This window comes from Marmota monax, unplaced genomic scaffold (assembly GCF_021218885.2).
Source record: "Marmota monax isolate L192 unplaced genomic scaffold, Marmota_monax_Labrador192_F-V1.1 WCK01_AAM20220418_F8-fsc00247, whole genome shotgun sequence".
Lineage (NCBI taxonomy): Eukaryota > Metazoa > Chordata > Mammalia > Rodentia > Sciuridae > Marmota > Marmota monax.
The window spans coordinates 187,855-212,304 of record NW_026694880.1 but is presented as its reverse complement, the minus strand read 5'-3'; the positions used below and the strand labels follow the sequence as shown (position 1 = coordinate 212,304).

The 24,450-nt window shown below is 39.5% G+C and overlaps 1 protein-coding gene across 3 annotated transcripts in view; it reads right to left on the bottom strand.

Moving 5' to 3' along the window:
- Positions 1-24,450, bottom strand: part of Lrrc1 (leucine rich repeat containing 1) — a 123,000-nt gene that overhangs the window by 55,575 nt on the left and 42,975 nt on the right. For all 3 annotated transcript variants that reach the window (XM_046426711.2, XM_058573388.1, XM_046426712.2), the window contains one exon: positions 19,199-19,316. In XM_046426711.2, the coding sequence (XP_046282667.1) occupies positions 19,199-19,316 (118 nt within the window). The remainder of the gene's footprint in view (positions 1-19,198; positions 19,317-24,450) is intronic.

Below are 24,450 nucleotides of genomic sequence, written 5' to 3'. Positions count from 1 at the left end.
AATCTCAAAGAGGCTGGAGCCAGATTTGTGATCAATTGTGTGACAATTTTATAGAACTGTCTTCATTTCAGTTTAGGCTAATAGCATAAACTCTAGAGGTGACTTTGTCTAGTTAAGACAGAGTAATTTGATGACTGCCATCAGTTACAGTCCAGCAGTGCTTCCCCCAGCTGGATACTGAGAAGCCATTAGTGTAGACAGACACACACACCTGTAGATGGTGTGAGAAGTAAGAGAATTTTATGCAGATTGTCTCTTGTCTGCAATGCTTGGGATCCAAAGTATTTACATTTTAGGAATTTTTCAGAGTTCGAAGTACTTGGCATATACATAATGAGACACTTTGGGGAGGGGACCCAAGTCAAAACCCTAAATGCATTTATGAATGAATTTCACCTTATACATGAAGTAGGTAATTTTATATAATATTCTTTTTATTTGATTGACACTCATCACATAAGATCAGGTATGGAATTTTCCATTGTGCAGTCCTGTCATAATTTTAGATCTTGGAGCATTTGGGATTTTCAATTTTCTAGTGAGGGATGCTCAACCTGCCTACAGAAATTTCGTCAGTGTCATTATGAAGAGTAGTGGTAGGAGCTTTTGATGAGGATAAGCACCATTCTTTTGGACATAACATTACACTCCCTAAAGCCTGGCCCATTAGTACATAGTCTCCAGACACATTTCCTTATAGAATCTAAGACTGTTCAGAAGTTTTTCAAATTCTGAGGCCTTTCCAACAAATCATATGATTCTTATACAAGTTCACCTGTCCCAAGTCTATCTAAACTTAGAGAATTCAAAGAGTTCTATATTCAGCATCGCTCAACTCCCAAGCCTTTGTGCACTGAGCCACTGGCCAGCATGGGACTAGGAGTCGGTGACGGAGATTCTGTTTTCTTTCCCTTCTTTGGATTTCATTTGCATGTCTGCTTCCTGTTCCTCACTCCACATCAAATAGCCATGTGAAGGAAAGAGGTCTGGGAGATGAACAGACCCTTTACTCATGCCCTGGTGGCAATTCCTGTCTGTTTTGTTCTAACATGACTGGCTCCGCCCCAGTCATGCTTCCCATCAAGTGCTTCATTTACAGAAGTGCCCTAAAGCCCTTCTGCCTCTATCACCAGCCACCCTTGCAGAAAACAGAAAGCTGTTCACTTGCCTCCAACTGCATTACATGGGCAGTGCCTAGGGAAGGGGAACCCAGGAGGGGGAGACTGGATCTAATCTTGCATCTTCCTATTCTCTGTGGTCTGGAGGGACATATTTCCCAGTTTCATTACCTTCTGCTTAAGAGTGCAGGTGACTGAATTTACATAAATCATATTTATAATTCTGTATGACACAGGAATAAAATATAATTTATTTCTATATATTTAAAACCACTGTTCTCTTAAATCTCCAAGCTTGAGAACCTGGGGTAAAGTATACCTTCAATAATAAGCCAGGCAATTAGGAGAAGAGAGAAGGGTTATAGCTTGGAAAGTATCCAAGGTTATAGCTTGGAAAGTATCCCCAACATCCTGTGCAGGCTATAGAATCAGGATCACTCTGCATGGTTTGGGCTGGTGACGAAAAGACCACACGGACACGGAAGTACTTTTTCACAAAGCTGGGGTTACAGATGACTCTACAACCTCAAGGGTCCTCTTCCATGCTGGAAGGCAAGAGAACCCCTCTATTTATTAGGAAAAAGGCATTCGATAGAATATTCTACCCAAATAAGGCAGGGGACAATGTTTCAAAAAGGGGTTGCCCAATCCCACTGGGTAACACTCAAGTCCAGAGCTGAAGCACTTCCTTGACAAGCGAAGGTAAAGTCTACTTGCTTTACACAGCACATGCTATGCGATGCCAGTGCAACCCCCCTTTACTCAAGGCTGAGAGTGGGTGCTTGGCTTATGGGCATGGCAGCCCCCCGAAGGGAAAGAGCAGCAAAGTCAAGGGAAAGTTCATTTTAATGTGTTTGGGTTTGATCCATTTATTTCAAATTTCTGAGCAGTCCGCAGAGCAGCAGACAGAAGTCCTTCTCAGAAGGAGACAAGGAGGGCAGCCACACAACATGAGAACAGAACCTGGGCATGAAGACTTCAGACCTCGTCTATGTGGAAGAGACAGAAAGGAAGCCTGGGAGCAGAACGCCACGGTGCAAGGAAACCCCCTAACTCAAGAGAAAGCTCATGGATGAGATCCACAGACCCAGGAGAGGGAAATGACCAAATCCCCTGATCTTTAGGAAATGAGTTGCCACAGTATGAAACCCTTCAGGGCACAGATGCACACTGAGTCTGCTTGGCAAGGCCACATGGTAGGAGGGAAGAAGGAAGGGAGGGAGGGAGAGAGACAGCAAGGGAGGGCTACCCTGGCACAAACCCACAGGATTCTATTATGTATAAAAAGCATGAATCAAGACCTGGCCACAGACAGATTTCATAAGTACAAGGAATAAAACAATGAGCAGTGAACAGAACAAGCATGTAAAAAGAGATGCTGACAGGCTGTAGTAAAATACTGAATGTTGTGACTTCGGATACATTCAGTACATCATATTGCTTCATTTAGATTTATTTACTACTGGGATAAAACAAGGTCCTTGTGTGCCAAACAGGCTGGCTGATTATGACAGTCTGAAGGCTGTGCTGAGGGCTGCCTGACTCAATCCTGCTTAAAAATATCTGGGATTGTCAAACAAGACTAAATATGAATGCATGATCTAACTCCGTGTTTGCTGCCACAGCTGTTCTTCTGGGTGTGCAGGGTGAAAAAAAATGTTAAAAGGAGAACTTTTTCAAATGAATCCCATTTATTCGAAGCACTACAGACTTACCCAGGAGGCAGCTGGCCCTACAAAGGTGTAATTCTAACCAGCAATTCCAGTGCACATGAAGGCTGACTGGTATGGGCTCTGCATGGTACAGGAGGGAGTACAAGACAAAGAAGGAATGCTTTGTGAAATTTTATTTTATACAAGTCTTGGTGCTTGTACTGGAAAAAAAAAAAAAAAATCCCAACCCAGAAGGTTTTCACTTCATTCCAGCCACAATTACCAAAATAACTTTTACATCTTAGCCTCTCCTTTTATGCTGGCTTCGTGTTTGAAACACAAGATGCTGATACCACCCCACTGAAACACTGTTAACCCAAGGGTGAAAAAGAATTCAGAATATTAAATGTTAGGCATCGTATGTAATAATGTGAAGACAAAATAACAATAATAATAATAATTTGGCATTCTTTGTACTTAACCTCCTTCCAAAACCAAGAAAAATATATGATTCTGATTAATAGCTACTTGCTCTTCAACAAAATAGCAACCAAAAATCAAAAACAAATGTTGCATTCATCAGACACTTCATTTTTCACTCAAAATTATAGCTTATTTTAATTATTCTCATTTAATATGGACAAAATTAAAACTTATGGTATTTCTGTATCAAAATTCTTTAGGAAATGAGTCTCCCAAATGATGAAGACTTTGATGAAGAAAGTCCAACTTCCCCAAGCCTTCCCCATCGTCCTCAGACTGTAAGAATCTCTTCCTTCTCTGAGTTCCCCCAGGAACCCCTCTGGCCCAGCCTATGCCCTTGGCATGAATCCTATGGTGCCAGTTTCTGTGTTACTTTTTAAAGTATTCCTTATCTCTGCCACTGGGATAAACATCCCACTAATTCTGTTTGCCTCTTACATCTCTACACCATGCACTAGGTCCGTTAACTGAGAGACTCCACTATGGGCTGAATGAGTTGTTCAGACCTAAATATATTCTCTGGGTAACAGAGAGAAAGTGAGAGGGCACAAGACTCGGAATAAACAGCTCTCCAGAAGGACAGGGCCAGATAAACTAGACAGTTTGCATCCTCAACAGTTTTGGTTGGGCATGATGGCACAGGGCCATAATCCCAGCAATTTGGGAGAATGGAGTTTGAGGCCAGCCTTACCAACTTAGCAGGAACTTGTTTCAAATTAAAAAATTTAAAAGGGCTGACTGAGTGCAGTGGTAAAGTGTCCCTAGGTTCAATCTCCAGTACTTCATGATGGGGGGAGAGTAGGCAATCTCACCATCTTTTTCCAAAGCACATCCCCAACCCATATCTAATACAACTGCTGAGTATCCCAGAGGTTGGGGACTCTCAAACTTCAGAACACAAAAAAGAAATCACCTGGCACCATGAAGAAAGGTGTGATCTAGCAGATCTAGGGCCTTGGTAAGAATCTGCATTTTAACCCAGCACTTCAGGAGGTACAGATAAAGGGAGTCATATGCCAACCTCTGAAAAATATTGGGACATTTAACTTTAGTGGTTTTCAGACATAACATCTCATAATCCACCAACACCTGCGAGTTCAAAAAGGCAATTGGGGAGGGATTTGTGCATTGTTAAAAACAAACAAACAAAAAACCTACTTCAGGTGAGTCTTAATATGCAGCCCTGGCCATTTTAGTGTGGTATCTGTACTTAAGTCCACTATTTACTCCTATAAAGCTATTTCTGCTCTTATGCTGATACAGATCCCACTTTTTTTGGGGGGCGGGGAGTGGTGAAGGGGGTACTAAGGATTGAACTCGGGGGCACTCGACCAAAATAGGGCATAGCCCTATTTTGTATTTTATTTAGAATTTTTTCACTTTTTATTTACAAACAGGGTCTCACTGAGTTGTTCAACACCTCATTTTTGCTGAGACTGGCTTTGAAGTCATGATCCTCCTGCCTCAGCCTCCAGAACCACTGGGATTACAGGTGTGCACCACCGCACCCAGCCAGATCCCACTTTTAAAAGCTGTGCTAAAGGATTGATTAGACAGTCTCAAATGGGAAATAAAACAGCAGCCCAGTAAGGGAAAGCTGTTTTGTTGCTTAGTTAAGGGTGGGAGAAGGAGGTCGGGGAAGAGGATGGGAAGGGGGCAGGTTTGCAACAAATTTAACTTCATTTTCCTCATTTTTAAATACAAATCATTTTTTAAATTCCTCTACCTGTAATCAAGTGCACTTTTTCAAAAGTAACCCTTAAAAAACAGAGATTAAGGCAAAAAGAGTACAAAATACATTCTGAAAAGAACTCAAAAGCATGTTTAGTTACACAAAGGAATACAGTAGATAAAGAGCTTAAAAGCTTAAAAATTCTAAGTTGTCAACTGACAAATGGAAAGGTGAGATATTTATAATGCATGTAAATTTCTTAAAAAGAAACATATCAAAAGTTATACAGTGAAATTGGTGTTATCCCTTCACAGTATTCATCGAATGAGGCATGCACATATATTCTTCTGGCACTGTCATTGGTTAAATGTTTCAGAGTCCCTTTTTAGGATTACAATGAGTAGTTCTCAAAAATCAATGCTATGAGAAAATTTTGCAGAATTCGATGAATTATAGAAAATTCAAGACTGGGAATCATAATAAAATACATAATATGTTTCAGCTGAATCTCACCTGGAAGATGATGTACAGCTCAATTTCCATGTCCTAAAGCAATCCTCCCAAGTACCCCATCTGAATTTAATGTGAAAATGGAAAGAGAGAGTGAAATATTTGCTTTGTATGTGTTGGAGGGGTGGTGGTGGGGTCAGGATTCAGGTCATTATAATAGATATATGAATTTCAAACTGGGCAAAAATTTTCTGTATGAGTTGAATCCACAATATTTTAAACTTCATGTTGACACTCAAAATGTTTAGATTTTGGAGCATTTAGATTTCAGAGTTTTGGACTAGGGATGATCGACATGTAGTTAGTTCAGCGATTATTACACAACTTAGATGAAAAAAGGTCTGGTTAAGTTCTTCTACAAATGGCTCCCTGCTCAAATTTAAAGTTGTGTAAATTCTCATGGATTTAAAATGCAGACTTCTGGAATTTTGCTCTGGAAATTCCAATTACATAGTCCTTGGGTGAGCTGGAAGTATGCAGTTTTAATAAGGCCTCGATGTAGGTGGTCCCATAGCCCATCTGGAGAAAAACTGCTCCAAGTAAAGGAAGATGAACCATAATCCAAAGTTTAAATTTCTAAATTTGCTCCCATTATTCCAGAAAACCCCTTTCTCTGTGGTCTGATGGTTGTTAAGGCCTTCTGATTTGCTGACCTTGAAATATTTTGCTCCGTCTTCCCTTTCAAAGTGACAAATGTGGTTTTGCCAAAATGGTTTCAGAATCTCTGGGAGTGGACTGCATCTTGTCCTCTCTTGGCCAGGATTCTTCATTCTGCTATACTGTGACAGCACTCACCCCGATGTGCAAGACACACAGTGAAAATTTCTAGACTCTACAAATTAATGTGGAAGTCCTGATGTACTTTTTCTTAAGAACCGAAAATGCATGGTAATTATCACACTTCCTAATTTTATGAAAGTGCAAAGCCTGTCATCTTTAATCTATGCTCTGCTAGTCATATACCAGATTCTGAATATATTAACTTTATTTACATAATCAAAAAATTCTGTACTCTCGGCTGCATAAAGTGGCTACACACCCTATACCCTGGTACTCAGTTCCACCTATATGGTAACTGTTCCTTCAAAGTGAATACTAAGTAAAGCAATGCTCTCCACTCCTACCCAGTTTCTCTCTAAAATTACAACAGAAGGGATGGCAACGATGGTCCCAAGGGCAAGGCCTAAGAGATCATCCCTTCACTCATTTGTTCACTAATCCAGTTATTTAAGCAACAAGATTCATGTTAGGCCATGTGGTAGCAGGTAGGGAGGCAAAGGTGAATAAGAGAGGCATAGTCTTTGCCCACTATGGTTTCATAACACAGTTGGGTAGAGGGTTGTCATAAAAATAAGCCTAATATAGAGGGACACCACACAATGGCAACCTTAGCCACTGTGAGAAGAGTCTGAACTTGGAAAAGGCAAGTGGTTGACCTTGCCTTCACTCAACTGCATTGGCTTTTTATAATGACCATACAATGCTTCTCTAATTCTAAAAACTCTCAAAGTGAAATAAACTTGAAAACACCATGTGATAAATGCAATTATTAAAGAGTCTTTGAAGGAAGAGGCATTATCTGCCTGTGGTCCTCAACACTGAACATGGAATAACGGGCCTAAAATGACCAGAGCCTACCCCATCCTAACCATGTCCAATGACAAGACTCCAAAAAGAGATTACTGGTGACTCTCACCTCATTCTTTGCCTGCAGGGTCTGCCTCACTGTGGGAGCAGCTATGCCTGGATGGCTCCCTCCCATGCCAGACACTGATCAAGCATGTTCATGTTATGAGCAGAATGTCAGGAAATCCCTCCATCAATTATATCATCATTAGCTGTCCAAGACACACACCACCATCATAATCACCCACGTCTCTTAGAACTGGCAGATCCAGCAGGAAACAGTGACTGTTGTTGTTTCCTCCAGGAAATGGTGATTGCTGATGCTTTTCAAACCTTCCTCTGATTTCCCAAAATGTCAAGGGAAAAGCATTAAACAAGCAGCAATGTGCACCGGGAATGACTTCTGACATTGCTTTTGCTGTCACATTAATGACCTCTCAAATGCCTAATCCAATGGAAAATTCTCAGTGCTCACGGATGGACCATTCTACCCCATTTTATACTGCAGCCCCTCTGGATGAGGCTCTTGCAATTCTGTCCCTTCCCAGCTTCCTTCTCTCCTTTTTTTCCCCCTTTGTGTGTGTGGTGGTGGTGGGGGGGGGTGTTTTGTTTTGCATTGGGAATTAGACCCACAGGCACTCCGCCACTGAGCTACATCCCCAGGCCCTTTTATTTTTTGAGACAGGGTCTCACTAAGTTGCTGAGGCTACTTGTTTGGACAGTGCCTCCCAAGGTTCTGTCTCTCTACAGGCTGTATCTCACATTCTCATGTATAGCACCAGCTTTATCTGCAAGCTTTAGCTCTGGCCCATGAGATGCATCACATCTAGATGCTAAACTCAGTGGCCACCACTCTGTCATTCCTTTGATTGACTTTTTCTGGAGTACTGCTCAACACCTCTGACCAATCCTCTGGCCATTTTTCCTCATTGTCTTACAAGGGCCTCCTCTTCCTCTACTTTCCCTCAAATAGGGGTATTATGCACAATCATCTGCCTTTCCAACTCCATATCCTCTCCCTAAGAGGCTTCATTCATACTGTAGCTCCAACCATCAATGCAGATGGATGATTCTCAAAGCTATATCTCCTGCCAAAGTCTCCCCCCATGAGCCTCAAACCCTTATGTTCAGCTGCCTTCTGAACATCTCCATTTAGAATACCAAAGGCATTTCACCCTCCACATGCCCACAAATAAACACATCTTTTCCACTTGGATCTGCTCATTTCTTCAGTGTCTCCCATCTCTCCCATGGTAGGACGCGGGAGTTTATCCCAGGGCCAGGCTGCTCATCTGTCCTCCCCTACCACATCCAGCAAGCTTTTGGCTGGTTACCCTCACGCCTGCTGTGGCGCCTTCTACTCCCCTCTTCACCTCTCCAGTCCCTCTACCTCTGACATGGATTTCTGGCCTCCTGCATCCAGACTGTCTTTAATCAACTTCCCGCTCCTTGCTATTGACAGGAAGGTATATGAGCTACTCCCCAGCGTGGATCCCCAGGGCCTTGAAGAAAATATTCCTTAGTCAAAACAGGCCTCTGATGATCTTGCTGCTGTCTACCTCTCTAGCTCAGTCTTTGCCATCAGTTTCAGTAGTACCATGCATTTCCTCAAAGTCATCATGCCATTTCAAACCTTCAAACACACATTCATGCTATTTCATATGTCCAGGGGAGCCCAACCCACCCCTTGTCTCTATCTGCTGCTTGTCCCTCACAGCCTGAGTAAATGCCATCCTTCCAGGAAGTTGCCCTGCTACTCTTTTCCTTCCCCAACAATGACAGAGACCCTCTCCCTGAACTCCCTCAGGCATACCTCTGAGATAGGGCTTTCTATTCTGTCGTCATCAGGGCTGGACTTGATCTTTCCACTCTTCTACCCTAAATCCCTTGAGGACCACCACTAAACTGACTTGCCTCTATCTTCCAACATAGAAACCAAAGAGCTGGTGCTGGTTAAAAACTTAAGAAATAAATAAAACTCATTCTAAACCAGGCATGGTTTCACACGCCAGTAATCCTAGCAGCTCGGGAAGCTGAAGCAGGAGGATCGCAACTCATTCTAAAACTCTACTCCTGCTTCTGTGTCTCTCATCTCAATGAAACAGACTCTATCTAGCCAAAACATTCGCTGGTACTTTCTTGTCCTATATGTAATAAAATATATTGCCTTTATTTAGAGTATTTCTTTGAGTTTCCTATTTGAAGCCCTAGGGAAGGACCGAACAGTTGCTGCACAGCAAAGGTCTTCTGGAGACAAGAATAAATTCAACTGGCAGTGGAGAAGAGCTCTACAAGATGGAGGCTTCTTCTCAAAGAACACCAAAAAGCCACAAGGAGGAAACCCTTTACCATACAAGACAAGAGAGAAGGAAGTGGCCTTGACCTACAGGAAGAGTAGAAGTAATCTCTTCTCTAATAATCTGCATGCAAAGCTGCTGAACAGAGCAAGGACCTAAAAAGGTGGGAGCTTCGTAAAGCAAAGGTCCTCACTACAACAGTGATAAAGCACCTCTCTGTGGCATCTGACCCCATTTAGGGTTCACTCCAAACTGGCACAAACTGGTTCCTAGTCAGCTGAAAGCAGATGGGGATGTGTGCAGTGGGTCCCACGTAAGATGAGGAAACCGGGATCACAGGTAAGTCACTCCATTCCCTCAGGTGCCTGCTGCCTTGCCCATTCACCTCAGGCCAATGTGGTGAGAGTTCAGTCCCTGGGACTCTGGTGTCACTGGGGTTTTCTCAAAGCTCCGAGCTATCTGCAGTGCTGAAGGTGTGCCGAGTACCTGGCACCCAGTCCTGCAGTTTCTTCTAATTTGCTCAGACCCGTTGCTCATCTAAACCCTGCACTTGTCAGCCTTGCAGAATGGAAGGCCTATTCCTTAATGTTTTGCAACACCATCGAACAAAGGTTGAACAAGGTTAAATACTTCAAGACATGAACTATTAATGAGTGTAGTACTTCCACCAAGCACTGTCACAAACAAAGTATATGTTAGGTAAACAGAGACCTGATTGCTTCACAGTGTCTTAGAAAAAAATACTGCACATCTATGCTTAGTCTGTTTCTGTCCACATTCTTTCCCCTTGTACCTCCGTAACTACATGGCCCTAGGGGGTAATTGTGCCTCCCTGACTTATTTCAACACAAGAATCCTAAATCAGGTAGAGACTTCTGAACTGCTTACTCACCTCTTTCTTCTGTCTGATTGGCTTTTAATTTACCATATCCTTCTGGAAATTCCCATCCTGTGCACCATGTATCTATCCAACCTACAGCTTCCTATTGGTGTTACAGATCCATTCATATCTTCTCCAATGTGGTGGGCATCAACCAATCTATTCAGGGTCTAAGTAGAACAAAAGGTGGAAGGAGAAAGAAATTGCTCCTTTTTGCTTCCTATCTATCTGCTTGAGCTGGGACTATCAAGTTTTTCCAACCTTTGGCCTGGAATTTGTACCACTGGCTCCCTGGTTCCCAGGTCTCAGGCTCAGACTGGAATCACATCACCAGTTTTCCTGGATTGACAGCTTACAGAGGGCAGATGTGAGACTTCTCAGCCTCCATGATTATATGAGCCAATTCCTCAAAATAAATCTCTTCTCACACACATACACAAGTGCATACCCACACTCTCTCACACACACAAACATCTCTTATTGGTCTTGCTTTTCTGGCATAAAATATACGATACCAGCATTGCATTAAATGCCAGATGTGGCAGATGATGTAGCACTCACCAACAGCCAAGTTTCTCATCTTTCTCTCCTAGCTAACTGCATGTTCTAGCTCTTTTCAGTGAAGTTAGGGATATAAATTGGCCAACAGAATGTGAGAGAAATAATGTACACTACTTCTTGTCATCACCCGTAAAACTATCTCTCATTTTATCCCCTCTTATAAAGACTTTGTATCCCACAAATTGAATGAAGATGTAACACAGGCAGAAAGAAGCCTGGAACCCTGGATGACTATGTGGAACAGAGTCTTACACCATCAACTTCCCACTAAACTCTAAGTTGAGTAGTAATAAAATTTCTCATTGTGTGGAGCCACTGAGTTTTTTTTTTTTTTTTTTTTTTTTTTATCAATAGCTAATCTATTCTGACTAATGCACAAAGCTTATTAACATTTTACCTGGCAGAGCAAACAAACCCTTTGTAACACAATAGTCAGCCATCAGGTAAAAAAGAAAAATAATGCCATGGCAACTTGTACAGTTTTAGTTCTTCTTATTATGTACTGGTCCTCCTATGATTTTTTTTTTTGGTGCATATTAAAATTTTCAGTGAATAACTAATAGACAAAGCACTGAGATATTTGCAGTTTTAATGATATTGTTGATTCCATAAGCCTAGAACAAACATTTGAAATAAATATGTAGAAAATAATAATGGCAATCCTGCCGAGAAATTCATTTACTGATTCCCTGCACATCTGCAACTGAAATGTAAGAATTGTTAAAGATGGCCTGTTTTCAACATCCAACCAAAACTGCCCTATTCTTTCAAGTCTCTTTCAAATCAATTGCTACTGACATCTCCTGCTGACTCCAGTTACTGACATCTTTCTGTATCGTGTACATTTAGCATTTTATTTATACCATAGTATAACAATTATTCATGTGTAGTTCTTTTTATTTGTCTTTATGTTTGCCTATAGACTTACTTTTTTAAGTGACAGAAGAAATTTAGCATAGAGCTTTATACTAAAGAGGTACTCAATAAATGTTGCTTGAAGATTGTAATAATAATAATAATAATAATAATAATAATAATAATAGGCTATAATTGTTAATGGTAAGCATTTAAAAAAAAAACATCAGAATCTAAAGTGTTTTCGAACCAAAAGGAATCCAGGATCATTTTCATTATTGGCTTTGAGTAGGCACGTTAGTTAGACTGAGGAGTTATTCAACACTTAAAATGTTCATTTAAAAATCAAACCATTTCTACATATAAACCCTAGGTTAAGTTCTTAGTGATGCTTCTTTCTCATCCCTACACTTTCCCTCCTCTTGGCTCCTTAGTCCCTTTCCAAGATTTGTCTTTTTTAGCTTGATGTGCAGGGAGCACAGTGTGTTTAGGGACAGAGAGTGGCGTTGTCCCTAAAGGGACAGAGATGTGATCTGCCTTCAACTGCTGGAGGCGTAACACCACTTAGCTCCAGCCAGATGCACATCACATAACAGGTGACCTCAAAATCAAATCGAAGCAAGCTTTGTGGCTGCTCATTCTCATTCACTTTTAGAACTAGAAACTATCACACTGATACTTACAGAAACTGCTGAATTAAAATGGCAACGGAAACTGTCATCCACATATTTGAGTTGTTTTATTTCAGAAGAAACCACTGCAATTATTTTATTTTAATAACAACTTGCTCAGGATAAATCTACCATTGTTGTAGAAAAATCAGGGTATAACAGAACACAGTATATAAACAGTGAATGAGTGGGTTGAGGGTAGAGGGAGGAAGATAAGAGCTTCTTAAAATAGATAAAACATTTAGAGAACCTGTGACTAAATGAAAAACTTGTTGACCTAAAAAAAAAAATAGTCAGGTGTTGTTTTCAGATTCAAATCTATTACAGACTTGCTAACTTAAAAGGGAGAGAGAGAGAGAGAGACACCAAACAAAAACGAAAACGTTAGAAAATACCTACAATTTCTTCAATACAGTCACAACATTCCTGAAAACAGAATATTAACTGTATCAACAGAATGAAGAGTGACAGCGGTTTACTCTGCTTGTAGCATATGTTCTGGCCTAGCATGTGGAAGCCAGGCAACCCAGAGAGATTCGCCTATATAAGAGCAAATAAGGATAGGGGAATGGCAAGGGGGGAAAAATGTAAGATATGCTCATCAACAGGAATCTATTTGTGGTATATAACACAATGCAATATTATTCAGATTTAAAGAATAAAATTATGGCATTTGCTGGTAAATGGATGGAGCTAGGGAATATCGTGCTAAGCAAAATAAGCCAACCCCAAAAAACTAAAGGCCAAATTTTTTTTCTTATGTGGATGTTAATTCACAATAAGGGGTGGGGCTAGGGTAGAATAGAGTTACTTTGGATTTGGTAGAAGGGAGTGAAGGGAGGGAGACAGTATGGGGTAGGTAGGATGGTAGAATGAATCAGACATTATTACCCCATGTACATATATGACTACACAACCAGTGTCATTCTACATCATGTACAACCAGAAGAATGAGAAATTCTACTCCATTTATGTATGATGTGTCAAAATGCATTCTACTCTCATTTATAACTAATTAAAACAAATTTTTAAAAAGGAATCTATTTCTGAAGTTTATACTTTCTTTTGCAGTGTTTGAAATGGTTTCTATACATCTTCACATTTAAAACAACGCTCCCTGAAAAATACAATTTGTAGCATAAAATGGTGACTAGAAAATATAACAGTAGTTCCTTTCCACTTCAAAAATAATTACTATAATCTGGCATCAAAATATGTAGTATTTCACTACTAGTGAGTAAAGGCAATAGTTTGTTTTTTCCTATGTGAACCTCTTTTCCTAACTAAAGAGAAGGTAAAATTAAGGCAGAGAGAAGGCTTATAATGGGAAAGCAGAGAAAGCAAGCTCTGGGCCAAAGACTGTCTAGCAGGAGCACAGGGAAATGCTTCCCTTTGCCTGTAACATTTTAACAGTGATGGTGACATGGAATCTCTCCTACTATAATGTATGAAGTCCAGCCACTTGGGCAATGTGCTAAAGAGAGTGTTCAACCTGGGCCCAGATTAGGCTGCAAGAAAGGAGGGAACAATGAGTTTACTGTGGCAAGTTTCAAGTCCATCTCGGTAAAAAATGCCTTCTGCTACACTTCTGATGTGGGTGTTGGTAGTTGTTACAAAGATTAAAAAAAAAAAAAAAAAAAAAGGCAAACTGTTCATAACTAAGGAGGAGGACTTCTAGGCACACTTGATTTACTGCTTGCCAGAAAGCTTTTCTTAGTACATACTCAGAAGTAAACACAAGATCCTCTCAGCAGCCCTCATGCCTGGTTTTAGATTTCATTCAACTAGCCAAAAGCTACAGACCACAGACACTGATCAGCATCCCCAGGTTGGACACAGGACAACTACCCCAAGCATCTAATTAAAGCTAACCTCTAGGAAAGAGCAGGAAATGGCCCTGCTGGTAGGGGTCTGCTTACCTGCAGTGTGATCCTGGAACTGCTAATGATTTGTGCCAAAACTATCTTATTTTTAAGTTCTTGTTAACTCAAGTTTGCAAAATAATTAGCCAAGGTATGCATTCTCTGGCCAAGGTTTATCTAAATGCAGTGCTATTTTCCTCATAAGAGAAATAAACTCAACTTCTTTGGTATGGTACATTAATACTAATCAGTGTTTTTTTAATTTAAGCTACCTATCTTCACAATCTGTCATACTGGCCTAGCCCCCTGTATTCCTTATCATTTGCTTCTTTCTTTAAATTGACTTTAATTTGAATAAGATTTAATTTTAAAGAAAGCAAATTGTTTTAAATCACCAACATGAACACAAAGCTATTATCACTACCAGAAATAGAAGATAAATACAACAAAAATACAATATAGTATTATAAACCTTTACGGAAGGCAACCCAAAAAGAACAGAATTAGGAAAAAAGGATAACTTTCTCACCGTGATTCAACATTAAAAATTGCAGTTTTGCAGTACCACTAAAAATCATCTCTAGCTGTGCCAGTGGTATACGCCTTATACTTTAGAGAAAACTAAACTAAATGGATAATGATATAGCACTGTGATGTAAGTCAAATTACAGCATAGACTATAAAATTCAAATTACTAACCCTTAGGGCAGGAATCATGATGCATTAAGAAAGTCTGCACTAGATCCTTGGACAGTAAGATCCCACTAGGGGTAACATCTTTTCTCAGACAAGCAGAGGTCATTTTGCTTGAATAGTAAAGAATCAGTGAGCAGAGGGAAAACACATAGAGTCTAGGCATTAAAGCACATGCATGTCCCCACAGAAAACAACTTTCGCCCTTAATTCTAAGCCTATAAAATTTGGTGGACAAAATTTTAACAAGATATTCAGATACCAAATTCATATACTACATTCCAATCTAGTTTCTTTTTATTCCCAAATCATGGTCTGGCCACATCAAGGGCCAGCACTGAGGTCAGAGAATAGGGCCCAGCCCCGGTCCTCCCTGCCAAGCTCTCTATCAGGACCTCAGAAACAACCCACATGGCAGCAGAGACCCATAACTGCCCTCCTTCTCCCAAACTCCACTCTTCTCTTTTCTAACATAGCACATAATTTCCTTGACTTTGTGCCTGAAGTATCAGAAACCAAAGCCACAAAAGTCAGGGTCTAGAGATCTTGGTAGTTCTCCTTGGCCCAGGAAATAAACCTGTGAAAATTTCACTCTTTCTCATTTACAGACTTTTTTTTTAAAAAAAAAGAAAAGAAACACAAAATATATCTTTTCTCTCTCAAACTTCAGCAAGTAAACATCAGGAAAGGTCTAATTCTGCTCCTGGTATCAAAGCAACCTTGGGCTTAAGTCATCTCTGGGATCTCTCCCTTTAACTAGGAATAGCCTGAAGATTTCCTACCCTCTGCATGGGAAGGTGCAAGGATCCTAGAAGCAGAGCAAACATGGGCACGTAACCACATGAATACTGAAGGATAGTTAGTAGCAGGCTTCTGAGTTGTGGCATCCAAGATCTTGCTAACTCCAGGTGTTTGATGGCAAGCTGGTTTGATACCCATGGGTGCTTCTTAGCAAGGCAGACTCTCAACAACTACTTCAGAACTATTGCTAATAAGTGTTTTAACAAAATTCTCAGGGAATCCATTGATTGATCAAGTCTGGCAAGCATTAACCCAATACATTTGAGTGATCAGATACCAAGACCCCTCCTTCCTCCTCCATGGACAAAACATTGCTTTTTATTTTTAGAAAATTGGGAATTAAGGAAACCTTTGAAGGCTATCAAGAGGTGGCCAGCCGGGGGGGGGGGGGGGGGGGGGGGCTGGGGCTCAGTGGTGTGCGCTCTCCTACCATGCATGGGTCACTGGGTTCGATCCTTAGCACCACATAAAAATAAAATAAAAATACGGTGTCCACCTAAAACTAAAAAATAAATATTTTAGAAAAAAAAAAAAAAGAGATGGCCAGCTCTTATTATGGCCCTACTATAACCCAGAACCCAGGGGCTGGGCAGAAAATCAGCCTCTGATCAGACAGAGGCATCTTTAAATTGGGGCAACACAAAACCAGAGGTCAGAGAGGCCTCCGGACACCAGCCCTGGACCCTTACAAAGGCCTGCTTTTGCACAGAGTAGGGTTGTCACGTTACTTCTCAGGCTGCAAGCTTCGTGACCTTTATGTGCCAATTCAGTTGCCTTGAAAAGTCACATTAATGTGATTTTATCTGCAAATAAACAAACAAAAATAAAATAAAATGGGAAAGGAAGCAGAATGAGATTTGACCGACCTGGAAACAGCCCAAGACTCATGTTGATTAGGGTAAATGGTGGCCTTGTTCTGCTGTCATCTGTAAGGTTTTTTGTTATTGTTGTTTGTTTTTCACAACCTCAAAGAAAGCCGTACACTCTGCCACCCGCCATGCTGCCTTCCCCACCATCCCAACCAACCACCCCCACACCCATACACCCACCTTTATGCTACTGAGCCAGGTAAAGACTCTGTCAGTAAGGGAAGGGGACAGTTTGCTCCCCTCAAAATTTCCAAGAGCCTGATATGAAGGTACAAGATCTGCAGGATTCTTCACAAAACTCTAACACTTGTGACAATGAGGATTGGAAATGAGGAATTTAAAAGATGTACAGGGTAGGCATCCCAAAGAGAAGAACCACTTTTGTGTTCTAACACTGAATTCTGAGAAGCCTAGCTTCTTTTTATCAATATGGTGGAAGGCAAGCATGGACACGTGGGCCGAGGCACAAAGCCCTTCTTTCTAGCTATGAATGTTTGAAAATGAAGAGCTAAGAACTGGTGAGACTACTGGCAGCTGATTAGTGCCACTTCCCACAGAGCATCCCATTAGAATTAATAACAGGACTGGGAGCTTACTCCTCTTTCTTAAGTATTTCTGTATCCCTGCTTATTTTTCCTACCTAATGCCAATTTCAAAGTTGCCGTTTTTATTTCTTCAGTTTTCATGATTTCAGTGATCATTTTACATAGTTGCTGCTTCCTTCTGGAGTTAACAGACAGTCGTTCTTTATAACTGAGGCCACTACTACGACAAGAGAGTCACTTCCATCATGTAGCCCGTACACAGGTACACTTCAAGACTGCCTTAGAGGCCCTTTTGGCCAGGCAAGGCCTCAAATGCCTGCCCCACCCCGACCACTCCAACTCCCATGTAAGTGCTCCCCACCAACTTTGGTGTGAAGGTTAGGGCTTTGCTTTGCACTACATGCACTTCCCTCCCAAGGCAGCCAGCCTCATGGTGGCCCATGACTTGTAGCCTGAGTCCAATGGTTGGCATATAAAGATAAGCTAACTGTTCCTCACTTAGAAATGTGTTGTTGGCAAATATCACATCAGGGAAAGAAACCAAAAAGTGCAGAACTAAAGAGGTCACAAGACCTTGGTGTGGAGACGCCACTATAAGCCAATTCCAAAAGAATAGGTCAGTGTGGAGGAAAGGACAGAGCACCTACATCAGAAGCCGATGTACTCTAAGACAAAGACTGTGAACCCCCAAGATGATGTCAAATGTGTGAGCTCAATTGCCAGTGCTTTTGGAGTGCCAGTTCCATTCCCATCCTTTCCATCACCACCTTACCTAAGCTGATTTGGGTACCCGTAACCCCACAAACCACTCTAAAATGAGCCAAAAGAAAAAAACAGGTTTGTTTTTGTTTTCCTATTTTTCCAAATACCTTCAAGGTAAGAAAAGTAAAAGTAGATACTATCACATGGTTTGGCCAGAAGATAGCTGTCAATTTATGGGATCTGATAAAAGACAGCAGTTTAAAAGCGGTTAAAAGGAGGAAAGGATCATTTTTCTTCAATGTGTTTTCAATAAAATACTGATCATCATTGCTGCATTATAACAATGATCCACAGAAGAGCATGGTATCTAAGTCCTGGGGTTTCTGTTGAAGACAAAAGATTGTTACTTTACTTTGTAAGGTTCACTGGAAAAAAAAAAGATTACTTTAGGAAAGCAAAAGCAAAAAAGGTATTAATCTGAGAGAAATCATTATCCAGACTATATTTGGACCTATCCTGAGGGAATTTTATGAGAGTCCTTATAAGAATTGAATTCCTTCAGTAGCAAGGACAGCCAGAGCTGCCATTGGGACTTTCTCAATCCTGCATGCCCTAAGAAGTAGGAGTGGAGGCCCATGCAGGGGGCTTTAAAGCACTGTCCTGGATTTCAACCAGGTATCTGTTTAAAAATAAAAAGTGTGTGGATATAAATACCTGCTGAATGTTTAATAAGAAGGAAGAAATATAATAGTGAAATCTGAAAAATAAACTAAATTCATAAATATACCACACAAAATCTGGAGGGAGCCGCTGAATTTCATTATCACCAAGTCCAAGCTTTTGTAATTTGACAGAACCACCACCAGCCTAATTAGAAATAAATTAAGATGACAGAAGATGCCAGAACAGGTCTGCTCACTGCAGTTAGAACACACTAAGGCACTGAGCCAGAGCCAAGAGAAACCAACCCTCCCCAAGGGCAGACTTTTCCCACCTGCAGCAGTACCCAGACATTCACCACCAGCCCTCAAGGTCATGTTCAGCACAATGAACAAGTTAGGTCAAATGGCTTCCCAACCAAAGCTTTACTCCAAGAGTCAGATTGAACATACCTTGAAAAATCTGACAGCTAAATATTATATTATGGAAAAAAATTGAGGGTAAATGCTTATAAATTGACTGAACTATTAAAAATGCACAAATTTCTACAAATAACAAACATATGCATAGCTTTCTCATAACTACCAGGAAAAGCATCTCCATAACATTTATCCACCAATGTAGGTAGATAAATGCATATTAATGTATATTAAAATGTATATATAAATGTATTTTAAAAATGCCTCCAGCATCTGAAGAGACAAATGGACAATCCGAATCTAAGCAGAATCTTTTCCTTACCATTTCGAGACACATCAAGTTCCACCAGCTGCATGAAGTTTGCTATTTCTGGAGGGAGCCGCTGAATTTCATTATCACTAAGTCCAAGCTTTCGTAATTTGACTAGCTGGAAAAATTGCTGAAAGACAAAATAGTTTTACATACATTTTATATGTATTTGCAGAAGAAGCTTTTTGGCAAATAGGAAATGTAACACAATGTGTCTTTTAAAACTAAGACTGTTTCACTGTCAATTTCCTGATTTGAGAGCATACTATAGTCATGTAAAGATATTGTCATTGGCATAGATGGCAGGAAGGACCTCTCAGTAGTATTTTAACAACTCCCAATTAATCTATAACTATTTAAAAATAAAAAGATTTTAAGAATCAATGAGCAACTTAATGAGATTAACAGTCATCCCTTTTAAACTGTTTTATAGTTATGTCTTCTACATATGAAAATTGATGTTAAAATCTGTAATGTTAAAAAATGCAGAAATAAGACTAAAATACATTTTAAAGTGTTTTTAAAGAAATGACTGCACACAACAAACTATAATAAATATTCCACAAATACATATAGGAGAGAAATTCTTTTGATCAAAATCTAAAGTGTCTGCACTTCCATCAACCAGGACAGAATGAGCATGTGCCGTTTTTCTTCTACAACCTTTTTAAATGAACTAAAATGATACTACAGCCATTTATATAGAGATAGACATAAATATAAAACCATGTAATAATCCCATGAAGACAACTGAAAATGAGAGGGGACAAGAAGCAACAACATGCAACCAAATTCTTGAAGCTTTAAAACAGATGGGTGAATGGTAACTAACAAAAGAACTAAAATGAAGTTGAAATTTAATCCTGTGAGGTAAGAAGCCAACAAGAAATCAGATCCAGGTACATCTGAAGAACTGCCTGAAATTTTATATTAAAAACAGTTAAACCCTCATATTCTCTTCTCTACCCTGCAGAGCCAGTCAGGAAACTGGAAATTTCCTTCCTAGAAGAATTAACTCCAAGCACAGCTTAGCAAGGCAGAGGGCAAGAATAAAGTAACCCCACTAAAACCAGGGACCCAGTCACAGTCTGATCAGTGAGATCACACCTGCTCTTTTGCCCCCAGGGAGGCCCCAGTCTTGTGCACAGCCCTACCCAAACCAGTGTCTTCCAGAGAAGCTCCAGGTCAGCCTCACCCATGTACACGCGCGCACACACATACCTCCTCACCCCCATCTCCAGCACTTGGAACTTAAATTTAGAGACAGCCTAGATTGTCTGGGCACTTGAGAAAGGGCCACTATATGCAAGAAAGAGAGTGAGCACACATACACTCCTCAGACAAGCAAACATGACACAGGGACAGAGGAAAACTTCATCAACCCAAAAATATAATCGCCATCCCCAGAAAAATCAGATGAAGCAGCATGAATCCATATGAAGCATGAATTAGACATAAGTTCTTAGAAATTAAAAAAATGCAGTAGCATCAACAAAAGAATTTAATAAAAGAGGTCAAAAAATAAAGTTAATAAAATCTCTCAGAAGACAATAAGAAAGGGAAATGGGAGAAAAAAAGGCAGAAAAACCAAAGAATCAGTCCACTACATTTACATAACATGTCGTTCAAAGAGAAAACACAGGAAACTACAAAACATGCTTCTGATTCAAAAAGGCACACCACCCAGCTAGGAAAGAAAATGAATGAAAAAAGACACAACCAAGGAATACTGTAAAATACCAGAACTCCAAAAACAAAAAGATTCTAAAAGTTCCCAGAGAAAACAGAAATAAAGGAAAAGGCCATTTAAAAAAAAAAAAAAAAACTGGAAATCAGAATGGCACTGAACTCAACAGCAATGCTGAGTGAAACACTGCCTTCAAAACCCCAAGAAATCATTATTCCCAGCCCCAAACTGCACACCCAGCCAAGCTGTCAATCAAGTGTGAAGACAAAATAATGACCTTGCCAGACAGTCAGTCTCAAAAAAAATATCTTCCCTGCATTTTTCTCAGGGATTCATCAAAATGTGAAACTACATTTAAAAGAAAGAGATAAGATCCAGGAATCAAAGAATCAACAAGACAGAGAAAGACAAAAGAAATGTCCAGGACCATATCATGAAGGTAATTTTAAGATGTCAAATAAGCCGCAAGCCCTGAGAGCAACTTGTGCACACTGGAGCAAAATGTACAGGGTCCTCAAGGGAGTTTTGGAAAATACACACACACACACACACACACACACACATTTGAGGGGTTACTTTATGTGTTTGGAAGTATCAAGAGGAGTTTTACAACAATGTCAGAACACTTACTGAAAAACTAGAAACAGGAATAAGGAAAATAAAGCAAGCAAAAAGACATGGGGGTTACTAATCCCTGGAAGAATATGAAATATAAGAAGATATAATCATTTTATTTTATACACATACACAATATGATTTGGTTACAAATACTACTTAACACAGTCATAATATTAACCATATCAAAATTGATAAAACCAAGTTGTGCCAATACTGAAAAGATAGAAAAGAACTGTAAGAGCTAAAGCCTCATCTTCCAGAAAAGGAAATCAATAGATAACTGTTAAGTGAGAAAAAAAATCACACATTACCAAAATAAAGCCATATATTTTCACAAATAGGCAAGAGCTGAGTATTCTCAAAAGCCACCAACAGTCAGGAGCGAGAAAACAGAAGCCTCTTGCTGCTGTTCTTCACTGTCCCACTACAAAGCTTATTGGATTTTTCTAACTATTTGCATATATTACTTTGCTAAAAATAGAAATTGGATTTACAAAGGGAAAAAGTCTCTACCAGATTACAGGATACTCTAAATGTTAATTCTGAATAACATTTAGTAGGCTTATTCTCCTTTTTATTGGTAAAAGGCATTGATATTTATATAAACATATAAGAAGGTACTGCCTTCTGGAAAGCAACTGGCAATATCTGTTGTAGTAATATAATTGAAAAAAAAATACAGCCCACATATTAATTATCTGCAAAAATGAAAAAGTATGAAACATATTTCAAAGGAGGGAAATGATTAGCATGTTGTTAAATAATTCAATTAATAAAAATGACTATTATAAAGATCACGGAATTTGAAAAAGATTTATACAAACAAAACTTAAAAAGACCTCAAAATTTCAGATATACTATGTAATAAAAGGGCTATGTATATAAGAAAACACAGGCAAAACACTTGTCTAACACAAGTAACAAATACACTACATAAATAATTTTCTAATTATTTTATAAATAGATATTTTAAAATAAAATGGCCTATGAATCTGAGCAAATGACTGCTACCAATTAGCTATACATAATAATGAAGAAATTGCTAAATAAATAAATAAAGGCTGATCCTTTGTATTTCTCTAATCATATAGTTGAGATCTGATTTCTTAAGAGAAGGTATTGAAATGTCTTTATGCTAGCTGTAGTAAAGCATTAGCTAACACAAAAGCCATTCAAAAGAGTCACATATTTGAATAATTGAGCTTATGCCAGTTGTTCAATGAGTCTGACACTTTCATAATACATCAATGTGTTTACTCAAGCATGAAAAAGCTCACTTTGTTTTCCAGCAAAGGCGTTATACCAAAAGTACAAAAAACATCACCAATTCCATACATTCAGGGACCATTCAGAAATAACACAAGAAATCAAGTCAATAAGGTACTTAGATCTGCAGTGAACAGGACGTTAGCTTTATGTCTGTGGAAACAAAAGCCCACAAATCCCCACAGCTGTTACGAGTCATAACAGCAAACAAATTTAAGGTTTTGCTCTGCATGTCAAAGCATCCTCAACTAGAGCCTGCCACGGCTACCACCTCACAGTCAACTTGGGAAAGTGCACCAGATGTAAAAACAACACTATGTGACATGATCCCCAAATGAAACCAGTTACTCCTCAATTCTTACTTCGTTATCCTGATGTGATCTTAATATGGTGTTCAAATACTTTAAATTACCTACTTTCTTCTAAAATCGATACGATGCCACTAAATTATATCAAATCCTCAAATTTTCAATTTCCTCAGATAGTGGGAGAAAAAAACTCAGTAAGCCAAAAACCTTTCTGCCTTGCTTTTGAGATCAGCCAGGGCACACGAAGAACAATTCACGTAGCCTTCCTGCCAGGGCGCCTCAGCACAGAGCGGTCATGTGATAGAACACACAGGACCCATTCTTCAGCTCCACCGTGTTGATTATAGCCTGCTGACCCACTTAGAGCACGTTCTGTGCAATTATATGCAAGGAAACCCACATCGCCTTGGGTTGTTACTCCATGCCAGCCTTCTTGGGGCCACCATTATTTTTAATTGATACAGATTCTTTAATTTGGCTAAACAAAATGCTTCTTTTTCCTATTCTCTGTTTCTGACAAGACTCATTTTCCTTCTCTTTTTGGTAGTAGCAGTAGCTCCCTTCTACTTTTTAGAGAGGGAAAAAAAAAAAAAAAAACTATCTCAGTTCCAAAAGAGTTGTGTCCTTTTTTTATTACTCTCTGGCCAAAATCTCCCACATGTATGTTTTCCAGAATACATGTATAAGAATGTGCTTGCCAGAATTATTCACAATTGCCCCAAACTGCAAATAATCCAAACACCTGACAACAGTAGATCTGATACAATATATTCTTAGAATGAAAATCTACACAGCAATGAAAATGAAAGCTGCTAGTCATAATGTGGACCTATTTCAGAGACAGTTCCCAGCAAAGACACCAGATACAAAAGAATTATTACTATATTATTCCATTATATAATGTTGAAAAGTACCTAATCCATCTTGTTTACAGATGCACAGAGGGTGTAAAAACCTACAAAGAAAAGCTAAGAAGTAATTACTATTAAATCGGGTTAGTGTCTACCTCTGGATGTAAGGGAGTTGACTCTGATAAGGAGAAGCATGCAGTGGGCTTTTGGAGACCTGGCAATATTCAGTTTCTTAACCTGAGTGGTAGTTACAAATGCTCACTTTATAATTTGCCATAACCCAACTACATACATTTAAGCACTTTTCTATACACATGGCTTTATTTCCCAATAAGGAAGAACTTTTACTGCTTTAAACTACTTACTATTAGGAAGGAAATTACCAATTAGCACCAAGGACACCTTATTGGATTTTTCAAACTGTTTGCATATTACTTTGTATTACCTTCAAACTATTTGCATATATTACTTATTACCATTATCATTACTTATTACTTAATATCATCATTTAATTCAATAGAGTGAATGATAATG